This window comes from Penicillium canescens (genome assembly GCF_028828765.1).
Source record: "Penicillium canescens strain IBT 15451 chromosome Unknown utg000001l_segment0_segment0, whole genome shotgun sequence".
Taxonomy (NCBI): domain Eukaryota; kingdom Fungi; phylum Ascomycota; class Eurotiomycetes; order Eurotiales; family Aspergillaceae; genus Penicillium; species Penicillium canescens.
The window spans coordinates 2632986-2658405 of NW_026703963.1; the positions used below are offsets into that span (position 1 = coordinate 2632986).

A 25420-nucleotide genomic window follows, 5' to 3' on the forward strand; every position below is an offset into this window, starting at 1 on the left:
CTTTCTGAGGTGGAACTGTTTTTCCTAGATGAATTCGACGTATCCATTCCTAAATCCACGATCAGCGACGCCCTGCATCGAAAAGGGTGGTCGAAAAAGACTACTCGACAAAAAGCCAAAGAGCGGAATGCGGACTTGCGTGATGATTAAAGTCATCTAATTTCAGAGTTTTCCTCATACCACTTGGTCTCGTGGATGAATCTGGGTGTGATAGGCGGATAGGGTTTAGACGAACGGGCTGGTCTCCTCTTGGTACAAGACCGGTCTAAGCATCTAAATTCCATCATGACCAGCGATATCAGATACTTCCTGCATATGCCCAAGATGGTATTATTCTCTCTCGAGTGTTTCAAAGTCAGCTAATACATCCGTCTTTGAGGACTTTATTGAGCAACTTCTCTAGCATCGCGGGAAGTGGCCAGAGCCGAAGTCTGTAATAGTCATGGATAACGCATCCTTCCATCACTCCGAACGGATCGAGCAGATGTGTTCAGAAGCGGCGGGTGTGAAGCTAGTGTTTTTGCCTCCGTATTCTCCAGACTTGAATCCGATCGAGAAGTTCTTTGCTGAGCTCAAAGCCTTTATTCGTCGGAATTGCCAGTCGTACGAAAACAACCCGGGCCAAGGATTCGACACCTTCCTTGAATGTTGGGTTGACACGGTTGGTGCAAGAGCTATGCGCGCAGAGGGACATTCCCGTTACGCGGGTCTGACCGTGGAGGATATAACGTTATAGCATAGGTACCAAAGCAAAGTTTAATATCCTGTAGATCAACTTGGACGACTACTCTACATCGCCTTATGAGTCGTTTTTGACAGCATAAAAACAAGATAATCTTTGTATAGCTGACGATTGCATGATCTTGTCACAATCCCCCTAGGCTCTGGCTCTGACTACTACGAAGAAAATAAAAATCGAGATTCCCTTGTTTCATCTAGAGAATTGTTTGCAAAACAACGGACAGACGATACTGTAATTGAAGAACAGTCTATGCGATTTCGAGTTTATACTATTTCATATCTTAAGTCGGTCGTGTGTTCCTTGTTGTTTGGAAGAGAGGATGCTTGTTCTGTTGGGGTTGGCCAAGTGTCCGAATCCATCAATCAGCGTTCGAAGGATCAACGATGACTAAGCTAGACCGACCCACGGTAACTAACTAGGTGGTGCGGGAAAGTCCGTAAGCTTGGACAATTCCCGCCCGGCCAAATTAGTCTGGGTTCCAAGACCGAAGGTGGTTTCAACTGGACAACCAAAGATGCAAGGACCGAAAGAGCGCAAACATAAATATATAGTATGCTGCTGAATTTATTCCCCGAGAGTCTCTATCCATGTGAAAAAGGGGAGTCAAGAAGTTCAGTCTGGTTCAGAATGGCCATGCTGTCCACAAGGAAAGTGGATATTCAGAGACCCCTGCGTCTTCCAATCATTTAGCAAAGATGGCTAGCTATGACTAGTGGGCAAGCAGTCAGATCTTTTATCATTTGACCACGCGGCCCGTAACTTGTGGGAATGGTGGAACCGGACATCTGCCCCTCCCCAGCCTGATTTACTCAGAATAGCGTCTCGTTTCTTCTAACCAAACACCGAGAGTCAGCCACCGGAAGAACTTCTTTTTACGAAATATGCCCAAACGTCTGAAAAAGTTATTTCCTTCATTTCACAGGCACAAGGATGTTGGGAAAGCGGAAGCCCAGATCAATCAAGCAGAAGACCAAAAAGATAACACGAACATCGCTAGACCGCCGACTTACAGCCAGCCAGCAATCCAACTACTTCAGTCAATCGAAACCTTCCAGCCAAAAGACCTGTGGCAAGCTGCGTATGACCAGCTCGATGAGAAGCAGCAGCAGATTTTGTTACGCACACAGAGCTCTCCCGAATCAAAGGGAAAGAAAGCTGGCTCGAGAGAGCTGATCGACGAGATCATCCACGTGACAAAAGTGCAATACGAGGCGTATCAGCAGAAGTCAGATAATACACTCCGGAGAACTTCGCGGAAGATCATCGATGCGTTACTTTCCTATAAGGAAATCATTGGTGCGGTTGCTGGACTTGACCCCACACAACATGCAGCCAGTGCTTGGGCGGTCGTGTCGCTTGGTTTGAAAGTATGTATTGCTAAAAATTTAAGACAAGCTAGTTGCTTATTGTTTGACTGGTATCGTAGATTACCCAAAACCACCATGATGCACGAAATGCATTGTTCGAATCATCGGAGTACCTGGCCGATATCATTACACAATGCGCCTTCATCGAAAAAAGATTCTACCTTGATGGCGATTCAGATATTCGAGGTCATGTGGAAACCGCAATAATCAAACTTTATAAGGCTATTCTGCACTATTCAGGACAGATTCGGAATTCCCAAGAGCATGGCGTCGGAAAAAACCTCTCGGACTGTTTCACTGCCATTACTGGGCATCCACTTACGGAGCTCAAGACCTCAGTCGAAAAAGAAAGAGACAATGTGCGCCGGTGGACCGAGCTTGGTGGATACTTGCACCATGAAAAGGAGGCAGAAAATATTCTTCTCAAAATCGATGAGCTTAGCGAATCCCTGAAGCTTCTTTTGGAACAGTCTAGCCTTATGCATCTACATGTTGTGGAGGGAGCATTATATGACTCTCACATTCATGAACATGAGGATTTTTGCCTTCCAGGGACCAGAACCGAGCTTCTGTCCCGTATTACGGATTGGGCGAAGTCCGATGATAAATTCATTTTTTGGTTGAATGGGATGGCGGGAACGGGGAAGTCTACCATTGCACGCACAGTTGCACAAGGGTTCAAAGAACGAGGACTGCTTGGTGCCAGCTTTTTTTCAAGCGGGGCGAAGCCGACCGTGGTACTGCATCATACTTGATAACCAGTATCGTGGGACAGCTGGTAACTAGACACAGGCAACTGGTGCCTGAAGTCTTGAGTGCCATCAAGACTGATCCGCGGATTACATCGAAGTTTCTGAGAGATCAATTTCACCAGCTTCTCTATCAGCCTCTTCTGAAGCTGCAACCCGACCAATCCACCACGATTGTGATCGTTATTGACGCCTTGGATGAATGTGATAGGGATGATGATATAAAACTCATACTTCATCTCTTCTTCAGATTACAAGAAATTCAGTCTGTGCGCTTGCGAGTAGTTTTGACAAGCAGACCTGAACTTCCAATCCGTCTAGGTTTCTTGAAGGAAGACAACTATCAGGACCTAGTTCTCCATGAACTTCCTGCTCCAGTAATCGAACACGATATTCGCGTATTCCTAGAATACAAGCTTTCAGCAATACAACGCGAACACTCACTTCCCTCTGACTGGCCTGGGAATAAAAGACTTGAGCAACTGGTGCAGATGGCTCTACCTTTGTTCATTTTTGCAGCCACTCTTTGCCGCTTCGTTGGGGATGAAGACTGGTTTCCGGAAGAGCGTCTTACAGCCGTTCTTCAAGATGAAGCAACAACATCGACATCAGATATGGATCGGACATATCTACCAGTACTGCACCAACTCCTTAACGCGAAAAACAAGAAGGATTTTGAGCGACTCTTACAAGAGTTTCAGGATATTATCGGCGTGATTGTTCTTTTGGCCGTCCCTCTCTCAGTTGTCACTCTTGCGCAATTGACTGGGATACCCGAGAATAAGATTGTCAATCGATTAAAGAGATTTCACTCTGTTCTGAGTGTCCCAGCGGATCTCGAAGCACCGGTTCGCGTTCTGCATCTTTCATTTCGAGACTTCTTAATCCATACAGAAGGTGACTTTCATATCAATGAAAAGAATACACATCGACAAATAGCATTAAACTGTCTACGCGTCATGGACACTCGGCTCAGGCACAATATCTGTGACCTAGCAAGTTACGGAATACAGCGCCAGGATATCGACCCTCAGGTCATCCAACAGCGCCTCCCTGCTGATTTGCAATACTCCTGCTGTTATTGGGTACATCATCTGAAGCAGAGTCAGGGTGCTATCCCTGAATTTGAAATTCTCTCTTTCCTTCAAAAGCGGTTCCTTCATTGGTTGGAGGTACTAGCTTTAATGGGGAAAATATCGGAGGCGGCAGGAATGATAAAGATATTACAGTCAAACGTATGGGTAAGTATCGAGAATTTACGGTTAGATAACAGCTGATAGATATCACAGAAGAAAGACGATCCTGCTCTTTCAGGGTTTTTATATGATGCAAGAAGATTTACTCTTCAAAATTCTTATATAGCTGACATTGCTCCACTACAACTCTACTGTTCCGGGCTAGCATTTGCACCAGCACAAAGTGTCATCAAGGGGACATTTCTTAGCGAATTATCAAAACAAATACAGCTGCTACCAGCGGTAATGGATTCCTGGAGCCCAACTCTACAGACATTAGAGGGCCATTCAGATCGGGTTAGATCAGTGGCCTTCTCTCCTGATGGGCACACTCTGGCATCGGGCTCAGACGACCACACCATCAAGCTCTGGGATACGGCGACCGGCACGCATCGGCAGACGCTAGAAGGCCATTCAAAATGGGTTAGATCAGTGGCCTTCTCTCCGGATGGACTTATCCTAGCATCGGGCTCGGATGATCACACCATCAAGCTCTGGGATACGGCGACCGGCACGCAGCGGCAGACGCTAGACGGCCATTCACATGTGGTTAATTCGGTGGCCTTCTCTCCCGATGGACTTACCCTAGCATCAGGCTCGGAAGACAACACCATTAAGCTCTGGGATACGGCGACCGGCACACAGCGGCAGACGCTAGACGGCTATTCACATGTGGTTAATTCGGTGGCCTTCTCTCCTGATGGATTTACCCTAGCATCAGGCTCGGAAGACGACACCATTAAGCTCTGGGATACGGTGACCGGCACGCATCGGCAGACGCTAGAGGGCCATTCACATGTGGTTAATTCGGTGGTCTTCTCTCCCGATGGACTCATCCTAGCATCGGGCTCGGGCGACCACACTATCAAGCTTTGGGATACGGTGACCGGCACGCATCGGCAGACGCTAGAGGGCCATTCAAGTTGGGTTATTTCAGTGGCCTTCTCTCCCGATGGACTCACCCTGGCATCGGCCTCGGACGACCGCACCATCAAGCTCTGGGATACGGCGACCGGCACGAATCGGCAGACGCTAGAGGGCCATCCAAAATGGGTTAGATCAGTGGCCTTCTCTCCTGATGGACTCATCCTAGCATCGGCCTCGGACGATCACACAATCAAGCTCTGGGATCCGGCGACCAGCACGCAGCGGCAGACGGTAGAGGGCCATTCAACTTGGGTTAGCTCAGTTGCCTTCTCTCCCGATGGACTCACTCTAGCGTCGGGCTCGGAAGACAAGACCATCAAGCTCTGGGATCCAGCGACCGGCACGCAGCGGCAGACGTTAGAGGGCCATTCAAATTGGGTTAGTTCGGTGGCCTTCTCTCCCGATGGGCTCACACTAGCATCGGGCTCGGGCGACCACACCATCAAGCTCTGGGATCCGGCGACTGGCACGCAGCGGCAGACGCTAGAGGGCCATTCACATGTGGTTAATTCGGTGGCCTTCTCTCCCGATGGACTTATCCTAGCATCAGGTTCGAGTGATAGCACCATTAAACTCTGGGACACGGCGACCGGCACGCAGCGGCAGACGCTAGAGGGCCATTCAAGTTGGGTTAGTTCGGTGGCCTTCTCTCCTGATGGACTCACTCTGGCATCGGGCTCGGAAGACCACACCATCAAGCTCTGGGATACGGCGACCGGCACGCAGCGGCAGACGTTAGAGGGCCATTCAAATTGGGCTAGTTCAGTTTCCTTCTCTCCCGATGGACTCACCCTGGCATCAGGCTGGGAAGACGACACCATTAAGCTCTGGGATACGGCGACCGGCACGCAGCGGCAGACGCTAGAGGGCCATTCACATATGGTTAATTCGGTGGCCTTTTCTCCCGATGAACTCACGCCAGCTCTCGAAAAAGGTCTTGACGATTGCCAGATATCATTATCGAATAACTGGGTTAGTTTAGGAGGTGAGAATGTACTATGGCTCCCAGCTGAGTATCGTTCATTTGTATGCAAGGCTGTCAACGATGCCAAACTTGCCCTCGGGTATGAGGATGGGCGGGTCTTGGTTACAGGATTCCTTACGCATATAATATAAACTACGTTTTTCGTGTTCTTCCACTCAGGTCTCTTATTTTCTGAATCTGTACAAAAGGAGAGCTTGGGACAGCTGGGGTTTATATACGGTTTTTTTGTTTTCAGTGATTTCTATGATTCAAAGTCGTTGCCACCTTGCCTCTTATTCCCTGCCCAGATATTCCTATGCTAAGGGACAAACGCCTGGAGTTGTGAATACGTCACGTTATCGTGGGGTTACTACTTGTCTTCATACTAAAAACTCCGTTTCGGGAATTATTGCGAGAAGTAGAAGGCGGTATTTAGGTAGGTCGTTAGTTCGGCATGAGAGTTGCAGGGAGGAAAGAGAATACTGCCAGATCCTCCAGACACGCTCCAGCTCTAAGTGTTTGATCTAATTGCACTTCAACGGATAATTCCAGCTACAATACCCATACAGATCAAGACATGATATCATCGCCTTGGCGGAGTAAAATACTGTATAGAGAATAATACATGACTATCTATTTTCCGCTCCTGTTCTTGATCGAGACTAGTTGATCTTGGCATTAGGTTTCAGGAAAGTATGAAAGAGTATAGGTGGTGACACCGATTTCCGGAAATTCTGTACCTTTAAGTTTAAAATAAGTCCACTCCATATTTACAAGAGCATGGGAGTTAAGAATACCAAGCCCATTTCAGCACACTTTAGTTGAAATATAGCAAAATAAATTAGCGCTTTATGCTAATTATTTGGTCCGGTAATAAGAGTAGACAAGTTGACCCTCGGAATTAGCCAGCCAAACGCCGACTGCGAAGTGCTCGTTGTTCGAAGACGATCTTATGACCAAGAAATCCTTCAGCTTGGCAATGGAAGGTTGCCAAGAGCATCTCTACCTCAATTCAGGGTTTCAACCGCCAAAACGACTTGCAGGCTGTCACAACTATATATCCATGTTCGTACAAGTAATTCAAAAGCCGATAGATACCATATTCAGCTCTCAGTAAAGGCATTACCAAGTGAGAAATGATAGAAGTTCGTGAATTTGAAAAGTGGCAGTGGCACCTATGTAGGAAATCTTATTCTCGAAGAGCTAGATGATCGAACTAACATAACCACGTTCTAATACAGCAACACAATACACGTCCTAAAGACTTCACACGCTCAAGAACAGCTCGACTTGCTTCGCGTAGGATTCCGGTTCCTGGTAGAGATGGCCGTGGCCGGAGTCGGGGTATATGTGCAGCTGCGCGTTACGTAGCTGCTGCTGCAAAATGAAGCTGTTGGAAGTCGGTGTCATGATATCAGCGTCCCCATTTGTAACCAACACGGGTATGTCGGCTTGCTTTAGCCTGTCGAAAAGCCCGGTGTCCATGGCAAACTTTCCGATGGCTGCCTGCTGTACTGCGGCACCAGCTTGACCAAGAAATCCGCGCCACTCTTCACTCTCGACCTGCCGCTCCTTTGTTCTTTCAAACCAAGCATGGCCGAGATCTTGACTGGTAGAAGACGAATAGAAGAAGAGTTTCATCATGTCTTCTTCAGACGGCGTGACTCCACCCGCAATTTCCATAATTTCGGGGGCTCCAAAAATCACACCTTCAGTATAACTGGACTGGGTTCCCGCGAGAATCAGCTTATTGACCAGGTGAGGATAGTCAACAACGACATATTGTGCGATCATGCCGCCTAACGAGAAGCCGAGGATATCAACTTTCGAGACGGCAATGTTGGTGAGGAAATCCACGACCGTCGATCCCATCTCTTTGAGGGAGTCTTGGACGGCGCCTTCGCTATGTCCGACACCGGCGTTGTCAAACAGGATCACTTCGCGGTTTTCAGCAATGGTGTTGATGAGCAAGGGATCGACGAGATCCATGGAACCACGGAAATGAGTGAGGAAAATAAGAGGGACACCGCCCGGTTTCCCGAAGCGTCGGTAGGCAAGTTTGAGCTCCTTGACGGAGGCAAAGAGCGTTGGTGTAGTTTGACAAGACATTGGAAGGGCTTGAAATCCTCTTTCTCCTTTTTAGGACAATGCTTGTGTGGAAGAGGAGGATAAGATGATATGAAGACTGGCTGTCCGATTTTGGCGTCTCTCGAAGGGTCTATATATAGGGACCAACTCACACGTTTCCAACCCTTGCCCTGTGAGCAAAGCATAATTCAGGTCCTAATCCTTCGGCGCCATAATGGTTAACTCCGTAGATTCGGGTAATTGAACAATCATCAAACGAGCAATAGAGGGAAATACGCCGTATTGGTTAACTCCGTGGATTCGGGTTGTTGAATAATATCAAATTAGTAAGGGAAGCAGGTATGGGTGGGGGCATGATGTTCGGGCTGAGAAAAGTTATTTGCCATAACTCCGTGTGGGTCTCGCGATGATCCTCTATACGAACTGGATACGCACTTGAAGCTTTTTATTCTACACAGTACTAGACCCATAGTAACGTGCACGCTAGAGATAATCAACTTTATTCCTCAGCAGGGCCCCGAGCCATTCGGTATCCATTGAACATACTGATGCACTACGTTTAGTAGCGAATAATTGTGTCAAGATATACGAGCGCTTAGAATTTTGTATTGACTTCTTTAATACTTACTTGGGTTCGTCTGTATTTGCAATCTGTTAAGGTTCCTAGGCCGTCGGTCTCCCTTGCCTATCCTGGCCTTGTCTCTCTCTCTTCGCCACAACTTATACACATATCCTTGGGTTCCTCATAATTCTAACATTCATTCCGATGGCATGGTAATGCAAACGTCATCTACTCGCGATTTATCACTACACAGGTAAAGAGTTGATAGTGTTACAGCGGCCACCGTATGAGAAGCCAAGGAAAGGAGAAAAAGCGGAAAAAGAAACGCAGTGTATTCAGAGACTATCTAAAGTAAGATATCCATTTGTCCAGAGGGAAAAAAAACAGAAATTCGGAAGGCGCAAGAAGAAAAGGCTAGAAATGTCTGAGAAGAATGACAGGCAAAAGAGACAGAGGATGGCGAGGGTGGTAGGCCACTCATCTCATCAAGGCCCCTGAAGGCTACATGTCAGCGTTTTCCTTTTGCCACGACAAATAGTGATCGTTAAGCACTTGCTCTGCTGGACGGTATGAGAGCCCCAACTCGACGATACTCTTGCTGTTGTTGACCTTATAGGAAATGCCGATGTTTCTAGACACCCATTTCATGGGCAAGCCAATGAAGGGGCCCGCAACGAAGACGAGAAATTTGGGAAGATTGCGGGTGGGCAATGATTCGGGCTTATGATGAATTGCCCTCACATAGTTCGCCATATCTAGCAAGCAAATACTGCGGTCACCGGCGATGATGTACCTCCCCTTCGCAGACGGACTCTTTCCTGCTCTGATGTGCGCCTCTGCCACATCCCGCACATCTGCCACAGGGTAGTGTAGCTCCGGAACGCCCGAGCGATTATCGCCCTTGTACATGGCATCCAGCAGGAACAGGCTACCGGAGGCTGACTCAGGAGTGAGTAACGGACCAAGGACTAGGCCCGGGTTGATGACCACAAGGTCCCAGCGGTCCTGAGCGTCACATATCTTCCAGGCCTCACGCTCAGCGATTAGCTTAGAGAAGCTATATGGACTGTAGATGGCAGAGCTTGTCGTGTTCTAGTAGTCCTCGGACAGAGTACTGTCCTTCATTTTGAGGATATCCGAACTATCACCATACATGGCCGCAACTATGTAAGGTGTCAATAATTACGCGTCCGCGTAGAGGGATAGAATGAAGGATCCACTCACTGGACGACGTTAAAACTATGCGTTTAACACTCTCGGTGTTGTTGGCAGACATGAATACATTTCATGTACCTTGAAGAGCGGGCTCGACGCAATCTTTTAAGCCGTTCTTGATTTGTTGCGGGACTAAGAACGGCGAGGCAACGTGGTAGACAACATCGCAGCCCTTCATCGCCTGCAGAAAAGAGTCGTTCTTCATCAGATCGGCCTCAAATAGTGTGAGCCTGCCTGGAAACTTTTGTTGCATCTCAAGCAGTGGCTTGCACTTGGAGAGATTTTTCAGACTGCGGACAGTGGTGTTGACGAGATCACCCTTTTCAAGAAGACCCCTTACCACGTAAAGGCCGATAAAGCCCGAGCCTCCTGTGACTAGTGATGTTGGCATTGCCGCTGATTCCGTTGCGTCCACTGTAACTTCATAAAAAGACAAACCCCAGTTGCTGATGAGTAGTGCAGCTATCGTTGGATAAAGTGCTCTGAGGGTTACTGTTTTCACCAAGGGGAAGCATCCTTTTATTGTCGCAATAAAAAGAAGGTGCCCGGAGATAAACAGGTGTAAGCTAACTCATCATATTTTGGAGAGCTCTCAGATTAGCGGCGCAAGTAGAACTTAGAGGTTGGAAATTGATTTATCTGGTCCGGGGGCGCTAGTTCGGCGATTTAGATGATGATGACCGGAGATAGGATATTAATCAGGCAAAACGTGAGAACTTTATAACTCTGAGGCGCACATGAAAACAAATCCTGTGACAGTTGGTGATTCAGTCCCAGCGGTATGGCAGCTGTCCCGTAGATCGATGAGGCTGTGTGTATTTGCTGATACACTGCCGCCGTTCTCAGTTCAGATATTGCCACCACTTGTGTGGCCTGGTGTCAAGGAGTCTCTAGGAAGCATGCACTGATCTCTCGCAATCATGGATTGATCTCTCGTAACCACAGAGCATCGAAAATGTACAGATGTCGACATGTTCGACTTGACTCACCGCGACCCTACCATTTATGTTAAGTAGCCCCTTCTAGGTGAACCCCAAAGTTTCTAAGGATCAGTCTCTATATTCCTCCAATACCACTTGTTCCCCTGGCATCTTCACCTTCCCTAGTTGATTGGCTCAATCCTCCAAACACTAGAACCCTTTTTACTTTACACTCATAATCTATAAATCAAAAATATGATAATACCAATATTATTCTTATAAATAAGATGATTCGCAATGGATCAGTACTAATTGTAACCTTATAGTGCCTTTAGTCGCATACTTATATAGGAAACGTAATGTTTAAAGAAAAGTAAATGTTTAACTCTATATCAAAGACATATTCTTGCAATAAGACACAAAAGAATCTCCAATACCCAATATTAACTAACCATCATTGTTAAATATGCTAAGACCTTGATTTTATGCAAAACGGGTTTTCTTACGGTCCCATTAGGGAACCGCAGTGGTTTGTGGTTCGGCTGCGGTTTGGTTTTTGGTTTGAGGGTTTGAACCATACGCGGATTTTGGCGCAGTCTAATTGCGCCCTGAGCAGCGCATTATTCAGATCATAATCCTTCGGCGCCATATTCGTTAACTCCATGCATTTGGCTAGTATAACGTCAAATAAGAAATTGTGACAAATACATCATAGTGTCAACTCCGTAGATTTGGCTAGTTGAATAATCTCAAATTAGTCAGGAAGCCAAGGCATTTTGTGGGTCGAGGTTGGTGCTGAGGAAGGTTTAATGCCATAAACTCCGCGTAGATCTCGCAGTACTGCTCTATGCAAGTTGGGTACGGACTTAAACATTGTTGACCAAGCTCGAGAGTTATTTTCGACTCAAATAACGAGGACCCGACCGGCTATGTTTTGGGGTCCTACTCCGAGGGTCTATGCTGGATTTCGCAGTCTTCGCCCGAGAGATGAAGGCATAGCGCAGTGTTGCGCTCGCGTGAATTCACTCATATGCGATGAGAGAATGGAATCTTAGCTGGCTGGTGAAGATCTGCGCACCTATCTTAGGTCAAATTAGGAAGAAAATGCTCTCTGGGCACATAGGAAGTTGGCATCGGGAGATCTGTTAATCCATACATTTCTTGGCGCGGATAGATCTCCGAAAAGCCCTCCATGGGAGGGGATTCATTTTTGACATCGTTTAACACGTAATCGTATTATGCCTCCCCGCCGAATTCAATCCAAATCCCATCATGGCTGTTTGCAATGCAAGCGACGTAGTGTCAAGGTAGGTAAGAGGATCTCTATCCCGCCTTTGTACGCCATAATAGCTCACTGTCGCACCTCTCCCCACACAGTGTGACGAGAAACGGCCGAAATGCACTCGCTGTTTCAATCGTCGGTCTGCTTGCCAATACTCAACACTATGCCAATGGACACGAGAAGATCTGAGTCATCGTGGATTGTCAGATATTGGTGGGACTCAGTCAACTGCGCAACATAACTACGTCGTCGCAACTTCACATCAGCGGCCTCAAGAACGAGGCGACTTCAACACACAGCATTTACGGCTCCTTCTTCACTGGACGACCACGACGTATCGATCTATCAGCCGAAGTGAGGATTTAGAGTGGATATGGCAACATACCATCCCCCGACTCTCCCTTTCCCACCCTTTTTTACTCCATGGCGTGTTGGCGTTGGCGGCACTTCATCTCACACTGACCAGCGCCGAGGAAACGGAGCAAGAAGATCTAATTCGAGCCGCCGAGTATCATCAAAGCGAAGCCATTACATTCCTCACTCCAGCTCTGACCAACACGACGTCCTCGACTTGTGACGCCGCGTTTTCATTATCGCTGATATTAGTCATTTTCACCTTCGGATTTCCGCTCGCAGTAGGGCCAACCTATGGATCAAATTCACTGGATGACATTTATCAGGTGCTTATGTTCACTAAGAGAATGATGACCTTTTCCGTCGGGATCTACGAGAGTGTCAAGAATGGAGAAGTTGGTGGGCTGGCCGTGTTAGAGGACTCGGGCTTTGAACCCTCCGATTCTACTCTATCGACCCTATCGGCTCTATGCGAGCTAAACATGCAAGCACAGCGTGCAGATGCTGCTCATGATTATGACACCATTCAAGAAACGATCCAGCGCCTGGAAGTCCCCTTAGCCAGCTTGAACCATGGAGAAGGACTGCCATCTATTTTTATGTGGATATTCTTAACTCCCACTGCCTTCTTTGACCTGGTATCGAAGCGAGATCCTCTGGCTTTGATTGTCCTTGCTCATTATTGTGTTCCACTACACTATCATCGAGCCAACTGGTGGCTTTCTTCATGGGGTTATCGAGTGCTTGACATAGTTTATAACACGTTGGACAGCCATCTTAGGCCGTCGCTTACATGGCCGATATGCGAGATCGGGTACAAGGAAAGAGAGGGCTAATAAATAAAACAGCATCTAACCTGGTCTCTCCAAATGGACGTAGAGTCCTACCACGATCTCTTCAGTTCCTTCGTAGAGAGTTGAACTTTCATCCTGGTTCCATCTACTGGCTTCGCAGTAACCTCCAGCGTCTGCGGAATCGGTCAGTGGCATATCCCATCAGACAGTATTCTGTAACCCAAGTTTTGGAAGGGGTGTGGGACTCACATTATACAGAGTAGATTTCACTTCATACTGTCCAGTGGGGTTCACAACCGGTTCGCCACTCTCGTTAAGCTTGTTTTCTCCCAATCCCACTTTGACAAAATCATACTGTCTCACCACCGACGCCAGAATGACCCGTGCCTCAATATTAGCCAGCTCCTGCCCAATGCAATTCCGAGGACCACGTTCAAATGGTCGCCAGGCGCTATGTGGGATTTGTCCGTCAGACCCTTTGGAGCCACTCTCCAAGCTTGGATCTTCGTTCGTCTGTATTCTGGTGTCGGTGTTGCCGAGCCAGCGCTCAGGCATGAACGTATTCCGAGTTTCGCCAAACACCCTCTCGTCTCGCTGTACAATGGTCTCGCAGTTGTATAACACCACGCCGCCAAGGCATAATTCATCCCCACCAGGTAACTTGATTGTAAAGCCTGATCCAGGCTCACAGTAGCGGGCAGTACCCGACGGCGGGTATAAACGAAGGATCTCCTTAATGACTGCCGAGATATACGACATGCGGGAGAGAAGTCTGTCGCCTTGTTCCAATAAAAGCATTTCATGCACATTTTCTGGACTCGAATTCGGTCCGAAGATTTCGTCCAGTTCACGTCGAACGATGTTCATTGCACGCGGGGTGCGGCTGAGCTCGTACAGTGCCCACTGAAGTAAGACACTGGTCGTGTCATGGCCGGCAAAGAGGAAGGTCTTGAGCTGATCACAGATCTGATCGAGGATGTCAGGGGTCAGTTCGTCGATATCGCGCAGACTCAGCGAGAGGATACTCCGAGATTCAGTATCCGGTTTGCATCCTGCACCAGACTGTTCGGTCTTCTCTGCATACGTCTGTTGGATGTGATTCTTGATCAGCACGTCCAATCTGCGAACTAAACTTTGTCGATATCGAGTCGTCCAGGGATTAATCCAGATGCCTCCGTTATCGCCGCGGCCACGATAAGTTGAACCCAAATCACGGAAGAGACGGATGATCTCATTCTGGTCGCATCTGCCCAGTTGCGCACAGAGATCAATGTCCATGGTCACGGCACCTGGTTGTGTTCTGTTAGGTTTCTTCAATAGAAATAAAGGACGAGATTCTTACCAATAATATCGAAGGTAAGGTTCGTGCACAGCTCATGCATTTTGAATTCCTCGCCAGTGGTAGCGTAGTGCTCGAGGATATCGACAAACCGCCGTGTTTTGTCGATGATACAGGGCAAGAGGCGGACCAGATGTCTCGAGGCAAACCCAGGATTGAATCTTTTACGGAGTGACTTCCATTCTTCGCCCTATGTTGGTCAAAATTAGCGTTTCACGGGCCTAGTGCAATCTCATCTTGGGTTCGGTTTAGATGTACCTCCGCGGTGATGATCGATCTGGGACCGAACAAGTCCTCGAACGCTCTTGTTGTTGGTGCCTTGGGGAGACTGTACGGAAAAGCCTTGGAAGCCTTGGTGACCTGTTCAGCGATATCATGACTGCAAACCACACACAAGACCGGTGCCACTGGATGGAGATCCAATATGAACATTGGTACGTTGCCCAGCGTTTTGCAGATCTCGGAGAAGACAATATCTGCGTCCAGTGTCAGCGACTTTTAACTACACGACGTTCTCCGTTGCTCCCACATAGGCTTAGGACTTACCGATATGCCTCTTTTTGTCACCGTTGGAGACGACATCACTCAAAGCTTTGAGATGGCCCAATAGCAATGACGAATGGAGCTGAGGCAAGCTGGCATAGCGACGACGATGTTGGCGAAGTCGATGGAAGAGATAGACTGACAGTAGCGAGATGCCGGCCAGGACGGAATTTTGCAGCACTTTCATCATCGTATAAAATAATAAAAATGAGACTCTATTGACGATGCAGTCTCAGAAATACCTTCTTTAAATATTCGTCTGGCCTCTCCTTTCCATTCTGCTCTTCTAAAAATTACGAGACTACGTCACGGTAACCGCTCGTAATAAATCCCAAATGTGGTTTAGTGCCTCGTAAACTATATCCATCGCATCTTGGGTTGTCCAAACTTTACGAGACAGAGCTACCGAAGTTTAACCGTGACGTTAATGACTAGTTAGTCCAATCATGCGTCAGCAATGGCAATCAACCAACCTGCTGGTACCCGTTGGAAACCCACCTACTACCTAGAACGTGATTGGTCATCCGGTACATCGTCTGTGTCCACGGCACATGCACCTTTACAGAAGGCTAGTGAACATGGCTTGACTGGTCAATGCTCCGAAGGATGGTACCGACATGTCTGCTGTCCCAATAAGCAAATGCCCAGCAACTGCCAATGGAATGTAAGTTTGCTTCACCCGGTTATCTGAAATAACACTACAACCGGTTCAAATCACAATCCTGCGAGACAGTTATTGACAATCTCTAGGGTGAACCGATTCGCAGTGAAATAGGCTGTTCAGGTCAATGCGGCGATACTCAATTTGAGTTGGCGACGGACACCTTCACCGATGCCATGGGAGAAGGCCAGTGTTTCCAAGGCCAGCGATCTTTATGCTGTGACTCGATCGAGCTTCTCGATCAATGTGTCTGGAGTAGTTGTCAAGGGCCCCTAATGCCATATCAAGAAATTGGTGAACTTGAATCTGAGGGATGTGCTGATGGCTATGAGAGCGTGGCCTCTCGATATGACATAGATAGTGGTGGTTGGTGCTCGCGTGAGTTCAACAGTGACTTACATGACCGATTTAAGCGAGGCCTTTGTTGTCCGAAGTCTAAAAAGTTTGAAAACTGCAAGTGGACGACCCAGGACGCTGTCAGTGAGCTGGATGATAGGGCCTGTCTGCCACGTCAATGTCCGAAGACCAAGACTCAGATTGCGGAGGCATATGAGCCTCAGATTAGCCTTTATGTCAACAAGTATTGTCTTGGGGATTGTACTGTTGGGGACTAATGCACCGCGCATCCGATTTTGCCCGAGTTTGATCCTGCCTTCTACCTCTGCTGTGATCCACCCTCTCAGTATAATGAAGATTGGCCCGTCCCACCTTCATGGCTTTGGGAGAGCGCCTACGAGGATGATGGGGATGATGTTGCTTGGGCTTTTGCCGACAACGAGGAAAACAACAATGAGGAAGCGAGCGATGATCCGATCGAAGAGGATCCTGCAGGTAAGATAATTCCCCGTTTGATATCTGCATAGATTGACTAAACGTACGAAACAGATCATGCATATGGCTTCCTAATGTTGGATGGCCCCCCAGAATCCATCGATAGTGCCTTTGGGGATTCATATACTGTCGCCCGTCGCAGCAGTAAAATACCCAATCGAAGACGCTCTATGATCACTACTAACACCACTATCCTGGACTCAACCTTTGATCACGCGGAGGAGACTGTGTTTGTGTACTGCAACTACCCTAAAGGATCTCCCTAGTGTGAAAAGATTTTCCGCAAAGGTGCTGAAGATACGATCATCAAGCTGCCAGATCATGTCGGAGAAGGTCCATTCGCCCGCGTTGTGTCCATGACACCCGCTTCCCACACCTATGAGCTTCCTCATCACCACATCCGGTCTCGTTCGTTGGAGAACAACGAAAATGACGTTTATGAGCTCAAGATCGACTACAACTCCCATCTCATCAAGCGAGACGATGGTCCGATTAACATGCGCATTGATTACACTAATCTTCTTCCATACTGGGATGAAGTAACAGACTCAAAGCCATCGAAGAGATCCGTTCACGAGAAGATTACCAAAGATGATTGAAAGTCCCTCATTCAGGATGTGAAAAAGAGAACTGCCTCTAAGAACACCTCGGTTAAGCTTGGGTCCGGCAGTACTGACATGACGGAAACATCTGAAAGTGGCCTAGTCAAGCGTTGGTTTGGTAAATTCGGGGACTGGCTGAAGAAGATGAACAAAGTTGAAGCTGGAAATGATGGTTTTCTCAACATGGCATTCCAGAAGAGTTTCCTTCTGTATCGAGCTGTTAAAGGGTGAGCTATCCTTAGTGACTAGACACGGTGCTCGGATTTTCATTACTGACCATAACGCACAGATGCGCTCGTCGAACCTTCTATGCAGAGATGAGAATGTACCTCGATGCTGATGTTCAGATGGATGCGACTTATGCATACTATCTCTCTGGAACCATCGTGCCATTGAAGGTAATTGACACTTATGGGTATCTGGGGGTGGAGCCAAGCGCATACCTTGGACTGCGTCTTGAAGGAAACGCGATCATGACCTATACATCAGAGTGGAAGAAACTCATTGACACTCTTGCTTACCCTGGATTGAGTATCAAGGGTATAGCGACTGTTGGACCTAGCTTGGATATATATGGCCGAGTAAGTGTCCTCAAACATGGCACATTCTGTAAAAGAGCTATACTAACGCATCAAAAATTTCAAGATTCGCGGTAGTGTTACTCTGAGTGGTCAGGCCAAGGCTGGTGCCCGAGTACACTTTGGCCGTGCAGAGCTCTACTTCCCACAGGATGAAGAGGGCACCAAAGGTGATACAGACTATGACAAGATCGACGACATCAAATCTCAGCAAGAGCGACCGAAGACTGGCCTAGAGCCACAATTCTTTGCATCCGCACAAGCATCCGCAAACCTTGCCATTGATGTTTCCCCCAATGCTCGCATTGGTATCGAGGTGGGTCCGTCCGTTCTGGGCAAGGGAAACCTGGTAAATGCGCAGATCATTGCTTTCATGAACAGCACCCTTGATTTCTCCGCCATTGTGACTGGGTCGGCTGGGACCGACTCTAGCCCCACGTACAGTTACAAATACGGTGCCTATCTCTACTATAATCTAGGCTATGGAGGATTCGCCAACATTCTCGGTGATACTTGGAATTGGCACTATACACCGGTCTACCTCTACAGCCTCCCAGGTCAGAAATACACGATCTACGAGAACAGCAACGTTGAATCGGACGCGACGCTCAATTCAAAGAGAGATATCAAGATACTGCCAGACGGTGATGAGAAGGGATTGTTCCATGATGATGACGATGAGGACGCAATTTGGAATGATAATGGCCTGGAGCCATATGTTCCACCTGCTAGCCATGTTCACCGCCGCAGGACTCATATGCACCTTCATCACAAAGCACATCACTCTTATCATGATAAGTCCAATGCTACATCACATATTCCCAATGTCGGCTCGGTGATATTCAAAAGAGCGGACGTTGATGACGACGGTGAACAGCCAGACACGGCGGATAGCTCCCAGTTTACCGGCTCCCAGAACTTTGATTGCCCTAAAAATGGGAACAAGCAACCGACCCTCCCAGAATTGCGCTGTATGTACCGATACTCCCATTCTGTGTGAAGGGTTTACTGACTTTCATAAATAACTGCCGAACCTTTTCCACCATTCAGGTTGTTGCTCAAAACGGCCCGTCTAAATCAGTCAGAGGTATATGCGACGGTATCTTCGGATGGTTTGCTTCAGATGGCGCCAGCAGCGACGGCGTCACACTCACTTGGGATCCTAACCGTCGTGACGCAAGAGACGTGTACACATGCAACGGGTGGACAGACTACGATGACGAAAATAAAAGGAACTCATACTGCACCAGTCAGAAGAAGGCTCTCAATGAAGCTGCTGGTCTTCCTGAGAAGAAAATGACGATCAGCTGCGATGAGTTTCCTTTTGGTGGGACTGAGGAGGGCGGAGACTGGGGTGCCAAATATAAGCCACATCGAGTCCCCCCGACTGCTAATTGCGTGCCTCAGTGGCAACAGTCGTTGCAAGGAAACTGCAACAGTAAGTCTTTCTATCTGCATGTGTTCTGTCTGAATGAATAGACTGACAACCTCAGAACTTCTGAGTTCTTTGTACACTAACGTGGCATACTTCGACCGTGATGTCGATTCGGATAAGGAGGACTGGAAATGGTGGTCCAAGACTAAAGATGACGAGAGATGGACCCCGGGCGGAAGTGAGAGTGATACAAACCCGCCAGTCTTTGGACGTCTGACGCGATATCCCGAGCCCGTCCCTCTCGCCCATGGCATTGATAGAACTGTGAGTTCAATGCATTATTCAATGCCAATGTTTATTATTTTATTTATTGACAACCTTCTAGGAATGGGAGAACTCCGGCCGAACACTTGGATACAACTTTAAACGCAACTTTACCATGGCCCTTGCGTACGCGACGAGTCTTTCAGATACGCCCGATCAATGGGGCAAGATGGCGTTAAATAGTTCCCAGATAAAAGGCGCCAGCTCAGATACAGACCCGACCCACGTCTTTTGCGCGGTGAATCTATTCAATCAACCAGACGTCTATCGATATGGAAGTGGCAACGGATTTTGTTTGGATACGCGCAAGGGAACGAACGGAATGAAGAAAGAATCTGGTAAGGCCAACACTCTGCAGTCTTATCGACACGAAACATGAGGAGAGCTGACTCGTTTTTGTTTGAAGGCTTTGGACAGTCACCAGGATACACTATGTGCAAGGTCAACTACATCGGGAGTACCTTTAGTGACCAAACGGCTCCTGCGTCATACAGCAAACGTGACCAAAATGAGTTGACGGGAGAGAATAATGAATGGGAGATCGAAAGTAAGTCCCCAAGCCTTCTGATTTTGGATCCGGCTAACCGTATCTTTTTTTTTTTTTTTCTTTTTGCAGGTATTGAGCTGCACCCGGATGAGAATGTCTGGTGGCCTCTGCCGGACGACGTGGATTGGGAGGACACATTGAACCCCGGAGACACAAACCTTGGGTATGGAGCGGATTCAAATTAAACGTCTTGTGTCTACAGGCTAGGCATACTGGCTTGAATACAAGTGCACTTTTTCATCTGAGCTTTCTTGCAATTCCGGTTCAAATAATTTCAATGTTTCTTCCTATAGCACTGGGAATATTTTGGAGCGATTGTCCTAAACAGATGGCAGTGAACCATGCACAGCGTTCGACAAGGACTACCTAACAGCCCCAGGACTTCAAAGAGTGTAGGGGGGCCCTCGGCTTCCACCCTCATGATATGCAGGGCCAATTTCTCCACAATCATCTCTAATGGCCTCTTTCCAAAGACGCTCATGCCAAGCGCCATCGTAATTATCCTCTGATCCATCATCCTCCACCCGCCACTGCCTCACCACATTCCGACAATCATCTAAAAATACATGTAACAAGCCTCCTCCGTTGACCGCCACCTCATCCTCCACAAAGATATGAGTAACAACGCAATCGGCCTGATAGAAAGCATACCTCCCAAGAGGGTTCTCCTCAGAGGGGTAATTTTCAGCACCATCTACAGCCTCCCTGAGGCTCTCCTCTCTGAGACCAAGATTGACACGCTCATCTGTGACACGCTCAGGAAATAGTTCCAGGGCGGCTGCCAGATCCAGGCCACTGAATAAACTTTCATCGTCGAGCACTGCTCCCCCGTAAGTCACCCATTCTGCAATTTCATTGGCAGACCATAGAGCCTCATGGCCCTCGTCATTGGTGTAGCAGAGACGAAGCCAGCAGCCAACTTCAGCACCAGTATTATGAGCGCAAGTGCGCAGTGCCTCAGGCCGTATCGGCCGAAGAATCTCATCTATTTGGGCTTCAGTAGGAGAGGGTGGTGAATTGCCTGGCTTGTAAGGCTAATAGGTTGATATTTGGTTAGTTCAAGGTTGTGAATTTTTTTAAGGGTTATAGAATATATTCACCAGTCTGCCTTCGTATCCCAACGCGAGAAATTGGCGTAGAAGCCTTTGGCGACGGTCGGCGTGGGACTCGGACTGTGAGGGGTCTGGGTGAGACTTATCCCATTCGGAGAGGAAATAGACTTCCAATGCAATGCTTCCCCAAGCAGGTATTTCGGGATTTTCGTTCTCAATGATATGGACAGGCATTTTGTCTTTCGCGCCGTAATTTGGAAGATGTGGGATGGAGAAGGAGAAACACTTAATATAGTCCAAGACTTGGTCATTTTATACTTGGCAGTGATCGCTGCGCCCACTTCATCGGGTTTAGCGTCAGTTTAGCATCGCCACGCTTAGGTTGGTGGAGCAGACAGACTCGTTTTGCTGCACGTCTCCATATGCATGTGGGCCACGGTGTGAAAGTCTGATACTTTTAGTATTGCCCAGGTGGAGCAGGTACTTCGCGGTAATATATGAAAAATACGTTAGACGAGGTACTAGAACTAATCGATAAATACAGTCAGCAATGCGCAACTTCTTTAACTTACCGACAACCAGCCATTGGCCCGTTTTTGCGACCCCTTTTTGGTACTGCGACACGCTGCGACTGTTTTTTCTAGACGCAGGTTACTTCTCGCGCTGACGCAGCAATACCGAAAATCCTGTCGGCCAATGGCGATCCCCAAACCCAATAACCCTCTGTGGAAGAAGGCTGAGAGAGCCGAAGACTCTTTCTGCCTAGCGGGATAAACCTCTTCCAGTGTCAGTGCCCGCTCGTAATTATTTTACCCATTTCCTCTTGTCTTCGACTTACAATTGATGATGCATTGAAAATATCGTCACTGTTTTTGCGCAGTATCTCCTAGTAGAGAGACAATAATCATCTTCGAAATTTAAAGGACCATCCCCAACCTTGTACATTTAAACGCAAATATTGTCCAATTTACTCATCCATAGTATCCACCAAACATCCCGATTAGCGCGCCTCGTGGTTCGGATGCGAGAGAACTGCTTGGTTTTTTTTTTTTTTTTTTTTTACTACGGCGCCCGCTAGGGCCCAGACTGGGACTTCACGTTTATGATTGCGTCTCAGTCCAACAGATGATACAATCGAGTCTGGAAGACGTTAATCTGTGAGTGGAAAGTACTCTGTACCACAGACATGTGCCACTATCTGCTATCAAAAAACCGCCCCGTGCACTACTACAACGGGTGGATCCAAGTCCCTTCTTGTAATTTTCCGCGCATTACATTATTCGAGGGCAATGGTGAGGAAATGACTAATATCGTCCTCGTGGATAGGAGATGGGGGCGAAATCAAACGGACGCACTATACAACCCGAATACTAGACCAGAAACATGGTTATAAGAAGTACCGTGTATCTTCTAATTCTTGAATAGGTTAAACTTTTTAGAGTTATGTTTCCTCTTCCCTCCCCTCGCTCCTCGCCTCGTCTGTTTGCTATGCACGGGCAACTAAGGCATGGCCTGGCGGTTATTGCTACCCTTAGAAGTTGCGCCCTTGCAAATCCTCTCGCTTATTAGAATGCTGTAGGAAATGCAAGCTTGAACTCCGAGCAATTGCTGGCAAGAGATACCGCTGAATTTGACGCAGAAGATCTTTCTTTTATCACAAGAATGGCAGCTATCGGCGATTCCTACTCGGCAGGAATTGGCGCTGGGGGTAGTATTGGTCTGCCAATATATCCCGTACTCGGGAACGAAGCATGTTGACTGATGGGTATTTCCCCCTCTAGCAGACTTCTGGTGTAGTCGCTATGATAACTAGTACCCTTATCTTATTTATACCGATGAACGACTAGGCGATCAATCAGCCCGTACATTTCAGTTCGTGTTATGTTCTGGTGCAGTCACAGAGGATGTCATCAAAAAGGAGATCCCTAGTATTGATAATAACCAGCAGGTTATATTGATATCAGCCGGTACGTTTAAGCCTAAACTTTGCAATATATTGAACAGAAGCGAGGTCTTAGGTGGCAATGATGTTTAGCTTACAAGCATCATAAACCAGTGTATTTTCTAGCGGGCCGTGCCTGCCTCCAATTAGGCAGCTATATTGAAGGCAGCCCTTCTTGAACATCCCGAGTATTCATAGGTGCTAGACTTTGACTAGGATACATTAGATCGTGGCTGCGATAGGCAGTTAGCTTACTCAAAAAGTCTCATCGCAGGGGATGCCTTCAGCAAGAGCCTCGATTCTGTTATCACGGCGGCAAAAAAACTAGCATCAGAGTTAGTACCAAAACTTTATTATTTAGGTGTGGATGCTAACCAAAGGCAGTGGGATAATCTACTACACGGGGTATATGCCATTTCGCTTCTTTATTTTGGCAGTGTTTATAGTGATTATAAAGTTATGCCAAATTCTTTGCCGAGGACCTATCACCCGCATATAATAAAGTTAGCTAGACCACTTGGCTTTATATAAGTAGCCTTGAAATGACATTTAGCGTGGTACTAATTGTCTACTAGAAACCATATAACGGTCTTTAGGAACAGGGGAAACTTACGAAAGATCATCGGAAAACTATGAATGAACTTGTTAATGCTATTAATACGCAAATTGTTCGTTTTGATTCTCTTACCTTCGTTAGGCGAACCTGTTACTAACTTTAGCTGCTCTACAGTCGGCTGCAGTTAAGAGAGCGGGTGACCAAGTTAAGTTTGTAAACTACGACTATTACGTAGGCCACTTCAATAGCCGTTTCTGTGAGGATAGTGTCGACGAATCAACGAAGGAAAGCAACACAAGGTAAGTGCTCTAATCTCATTTATATAGCATGCTAATAGTTATGAAAGAACCGGTCTAATGTTCTACGAGCTGAATACTTAGGATATCTTCGGCTCCAATCCCTAGAAAAGAAGCGAGAATAGCCACCCGGAAGACACCTTCGAGGGCTCCGTAAACCAATTGGCGCAAATTACACTCCTAATAGATCCCGACGCCAAGCTCGTAGATAAGGCCATGGTTTCCGACGAACATAGTGCTTCTACAGTTTCTATAGCTTCTTTTGCCGCCTCTAAGATAGTATCACTCAAAACAACGGACGTAGCTAAGAGAGTGTTCCTAAACATCCTGCCCGACGGGTAAGAAAACTGTTCGACCTATCGCAACTAACGACAGAGTATCGCTAACAAACGATTGATTAATAGATACGGGCGTGTATTCTATCCCTAGCCCTTACTTTATCAGATCATTGCCTCACTAGTCATCTATGAAATAGCTAATAAGAACGAGCAGGATAATAGGCTTGTAGCAACCCCGGAGAGGTTAACCTTCGACTCGTACCCTAATTATCCTTCATCAGGCATTAGATCAGGCTCAAATGCTTCAGACGGCCGTAGGTGTTATTGGCATTTAATGTAGCAACCACTTCAAAGAAGGCAAAGCTAATATTATGTATCCACGTTTAGAATAAATCGCGGTGGCGTTATACATTAATCCCACCTCAGGCGTGACGGACTAGGATCGTCTGATCAACAGTTATGCTTATGACAAGATGCCTATCCTGGTTGCCAACGTGGTGAATGGTCTAGATTCTGCCTCCGACCATACATAGGCTGAAGTCATCTAGGTAGGTAAAGCTTCTAGTAAAATAGTCCTTGGGTATATGCGAACCGGATACCTTGGCGTGAGCGATTAGACATTCAAAACACGGCTAGGCTTAGGCGATTTAGTAGATTGGACCGCTTAGATCGAAGAAGATATCGATATATGGTACACCCTTTATGGAAGCGATATTGGCGGCATCTTTTTCGATGAGGGTTGGCCTAAATGTGGGGGCAACAATTAGTATGTCGACCTCTCCAAGTACATCAACGGCTATACAAAGCGGAAGTACCCCGGCGCGTACACAGTCCTAAATCTAGGGTTACCTATGGCGTCTTGTTTCGAGGATACGATAGACACACTGCTAACCTTCGAGCTGAGTTACGACGCGTACGTTAACTCCTACACACCTAACACGTGGGTCCTAAAAGACCCGCGGAAACTGTGGCACTATATATACGACGTCCCGGAAAGCGCTATTAACGAGGTTATCAAATTATCTAAGGAGCGCGGAGCTAGTTTCGTTTAACTCATAAACGACGTTATGCCGAATCTATACGACGAGCTACCTAACGACTCCTACATAAAGAAGATGCTAGGCGCAATCGATGGTAGCTCTTTGTTAAAAAACGATGTATCACCTTAGGATTCTAGAAATATAGCGGGAGCAGTTATTGGACTGACAGTTACAGCCTCAGAATATACTTCTGCTTAGTTATCTTAGTACCCGGCCATAAATGCTCTTAGATATTATATATATTTAGGCGATACTAT

At 47.2% G+C, this 25420-nt stretch overlaps 9 protein-coding genes across 9 annotated transcripts; 5 read left to right on the top strand and 4 right to left on the bottom strand.

The window, feature by feature from the left end:
• Nucleotides 1-1623: 1623 nt before the first annotated feature.
• Nucleotides 1624-6136, top strand: N7446_001002 (uncharacterized protein; the record flags this gene model as incomplete). Its single annotated transcript, XM_058509769.1, has 4 exons — nucleotides 1624-2109; nucleotides 2169-2785; nucleotides 2902-4099; nucleotides 4148-6136. The coding sequence occupies 4 exons, from the start codon at nucleotides 1624-1626 to the stop codon at nucleotides 6134-6136; spliced, it is 4290 nt and encodes a 1429-aa protein (XP_058378748.1).
• A 1114-nt stretch (nucleotides 6137-7250) lies between these two features.
• N7446_001003 (alpha/beta fold hydrolase) lies at nucleotides 7251-8093 on the bottom strand (the record flags this gene model as incomplete). Its single annotated transcript, XM_058509770.1, has 1 exon — nucleotides 7251-8093. One exon carries the CDS (start codon nucleotides 8091-8093, stop codon nucleotides 7251-7253), a length of 843 nt encoding a protein of 280 aa, XP_058378749.1.
• Nucleotides 8094-9135: 1042 nt separating this feature from the next.
• On the bottom strand, nucleotides 9136-10240 carry N7446_001004 (uncharacterized protein; the record flags this gene model as incomplete). Its single annotated transcript, XM_058509771.1, has 3 exons — nucleotides 9136-9691; nucleotides 9743-9797; nucleotides 9928-10240. 3 exons carry the CDS (start codon nucleotides 10238-10240, stop codon nucleotides 9136-9138), a joined length of 924 nt encoding a protein of 307 aa, XP_058378750.1.
• A 1755-nt stretch (nucleotides 10241-11995) lies between these two features.
• Nucleotides 11996-13241, top strand: N7446_001005 (Zn(II)2Cys6 transcription factor domain-containing protein; the record flags this gene model as incomplete). The annotated part of the gene is made up of 2 exons (XM_058509772.1): nucleotides 11996-12076; nucleotides 12120-13241. The coding sequence occupies exons 1-2, from the start codon at nucleotides 12008-12010 to the stop codon at nucleotides 13239-13241; spliced, it is 1191 nt and encodes a 396-aa protein (XP_058378751.1). The 5' UTR covers nucleotides 11996-12007.
• A 47-nt stretch (nucleotides 13242-13288) lies between these two features.
• N7446_001006 (cytochrome P450) lies at nucleotides 13289-15271 on the bottom strand (the record flags this gene model as incomplete). Its single annotated transcript, XM_058509773.1, has 5 exons — nucleotides 13289-13372; nucleotides 13449-14488; nucleotides 14542-14728; nucleotides 14797-15014; nucleotides 15085-15271. 5 exons carry the CDS (start codon nucleotides 15269-15271, stop codon nucleotides 13289-13291), a joined length of 1716 nt encoding a protein of 571 aa, XP_058378752.1.
• Nucleotides 15272-16141: 870 nt separating this feature from the next.
• N7446_001007 (uncharacterized protein) lies at nucleotides 16142-20184 on the top strand (the record flags this gene model as incomplete). The annotated part of the gene is made up of 12 exons (XM_058509774.1): nucleotides 16142-16222; nucleotides 16426-16573; nucleotides 16628-16800; nucleotides 16840-17112; nucleotides 17188-17402; nucleotides 17465-17756; nucleotides 17821-18724; nucleotides 18835-19191; nucleotides 19247-19452; nucleotides 19514-19790; nucleotides 19859-19999; nucleotides 20069-20184. 12 exons carry the CDS (start codon nucleotides 16142-16144, stop codon nucleotides 20182-20184), a joined length of 3183 nt encoding a protein of 1060 aa, XP_058378753.1.
• A 198-nt stretch (nucleotides 20185-20382) lies between these two features.
• Nucleotides 20383-21285, bottom strand: N7446_001008 (uncharacterized protein; the record flags this gene model as incomplete). Its single annotated transcript, XM_058509775.1, has 2 exons — nucleotides 20383-21033; nucleotides 21100-21285. 2 exons carry the CDS (start codon nucleotides 21283-21285, stop codon nucleotides 20383-20385), a joined length of 837 nt encoding a protein of 278 aa, XP_058378754.1.
• A 1273-nt stretch (nucleotides 21286-22558) lies between these two features.
• N7446_001009 (uncharacterized protein) lies at nucleotides 22559-24656 on the top strand (the record flags this gene model as incomplete). Its single annotated transcript, XM_058509776.1, is given in 10 exon segments — nucleotides 22559-22626; nucleotides 22641-22785; nucleotides 22865-23080; nucleotides 23210-23398; nucleotides 23590-23661; nucleotides 23724-23848; nucleotides 23959-24183; nucleotides 24250-24259; nucleotides 24290-24381; nucleotides 24581-24656. The coding sequence occupies 10 exon segments, from the start codon at nucleotides 22559-22561 to the stop codon at nucleotides 24654-24656; spliced, it is 1218 nt and encodes a 405-aa protein (XP_058378755.1).
• Nucleotides 24657-24825: 169 nt separating this feature from the next.
• N7446_001010 (spherulin 4 family protein) lies at nucleotides 24826-25175 on the top strand (the record flags this gene model as incomplete). The annotated part of the gene is given in 2 exon segments (XM_058509777.1): nucleotides 24826-24873; nucleotides 24891-25175. 2 exon segments carry the CDS (start codon nucleotides 24826-24828, stop codon nucleotides 25173-25175), a joined length of 333 nt encoding a protein of 110 aa, XP_058378756.1.
• Between the last annotated feature and the right edge of the window lie 245 nt (nucleotides 25176-25420).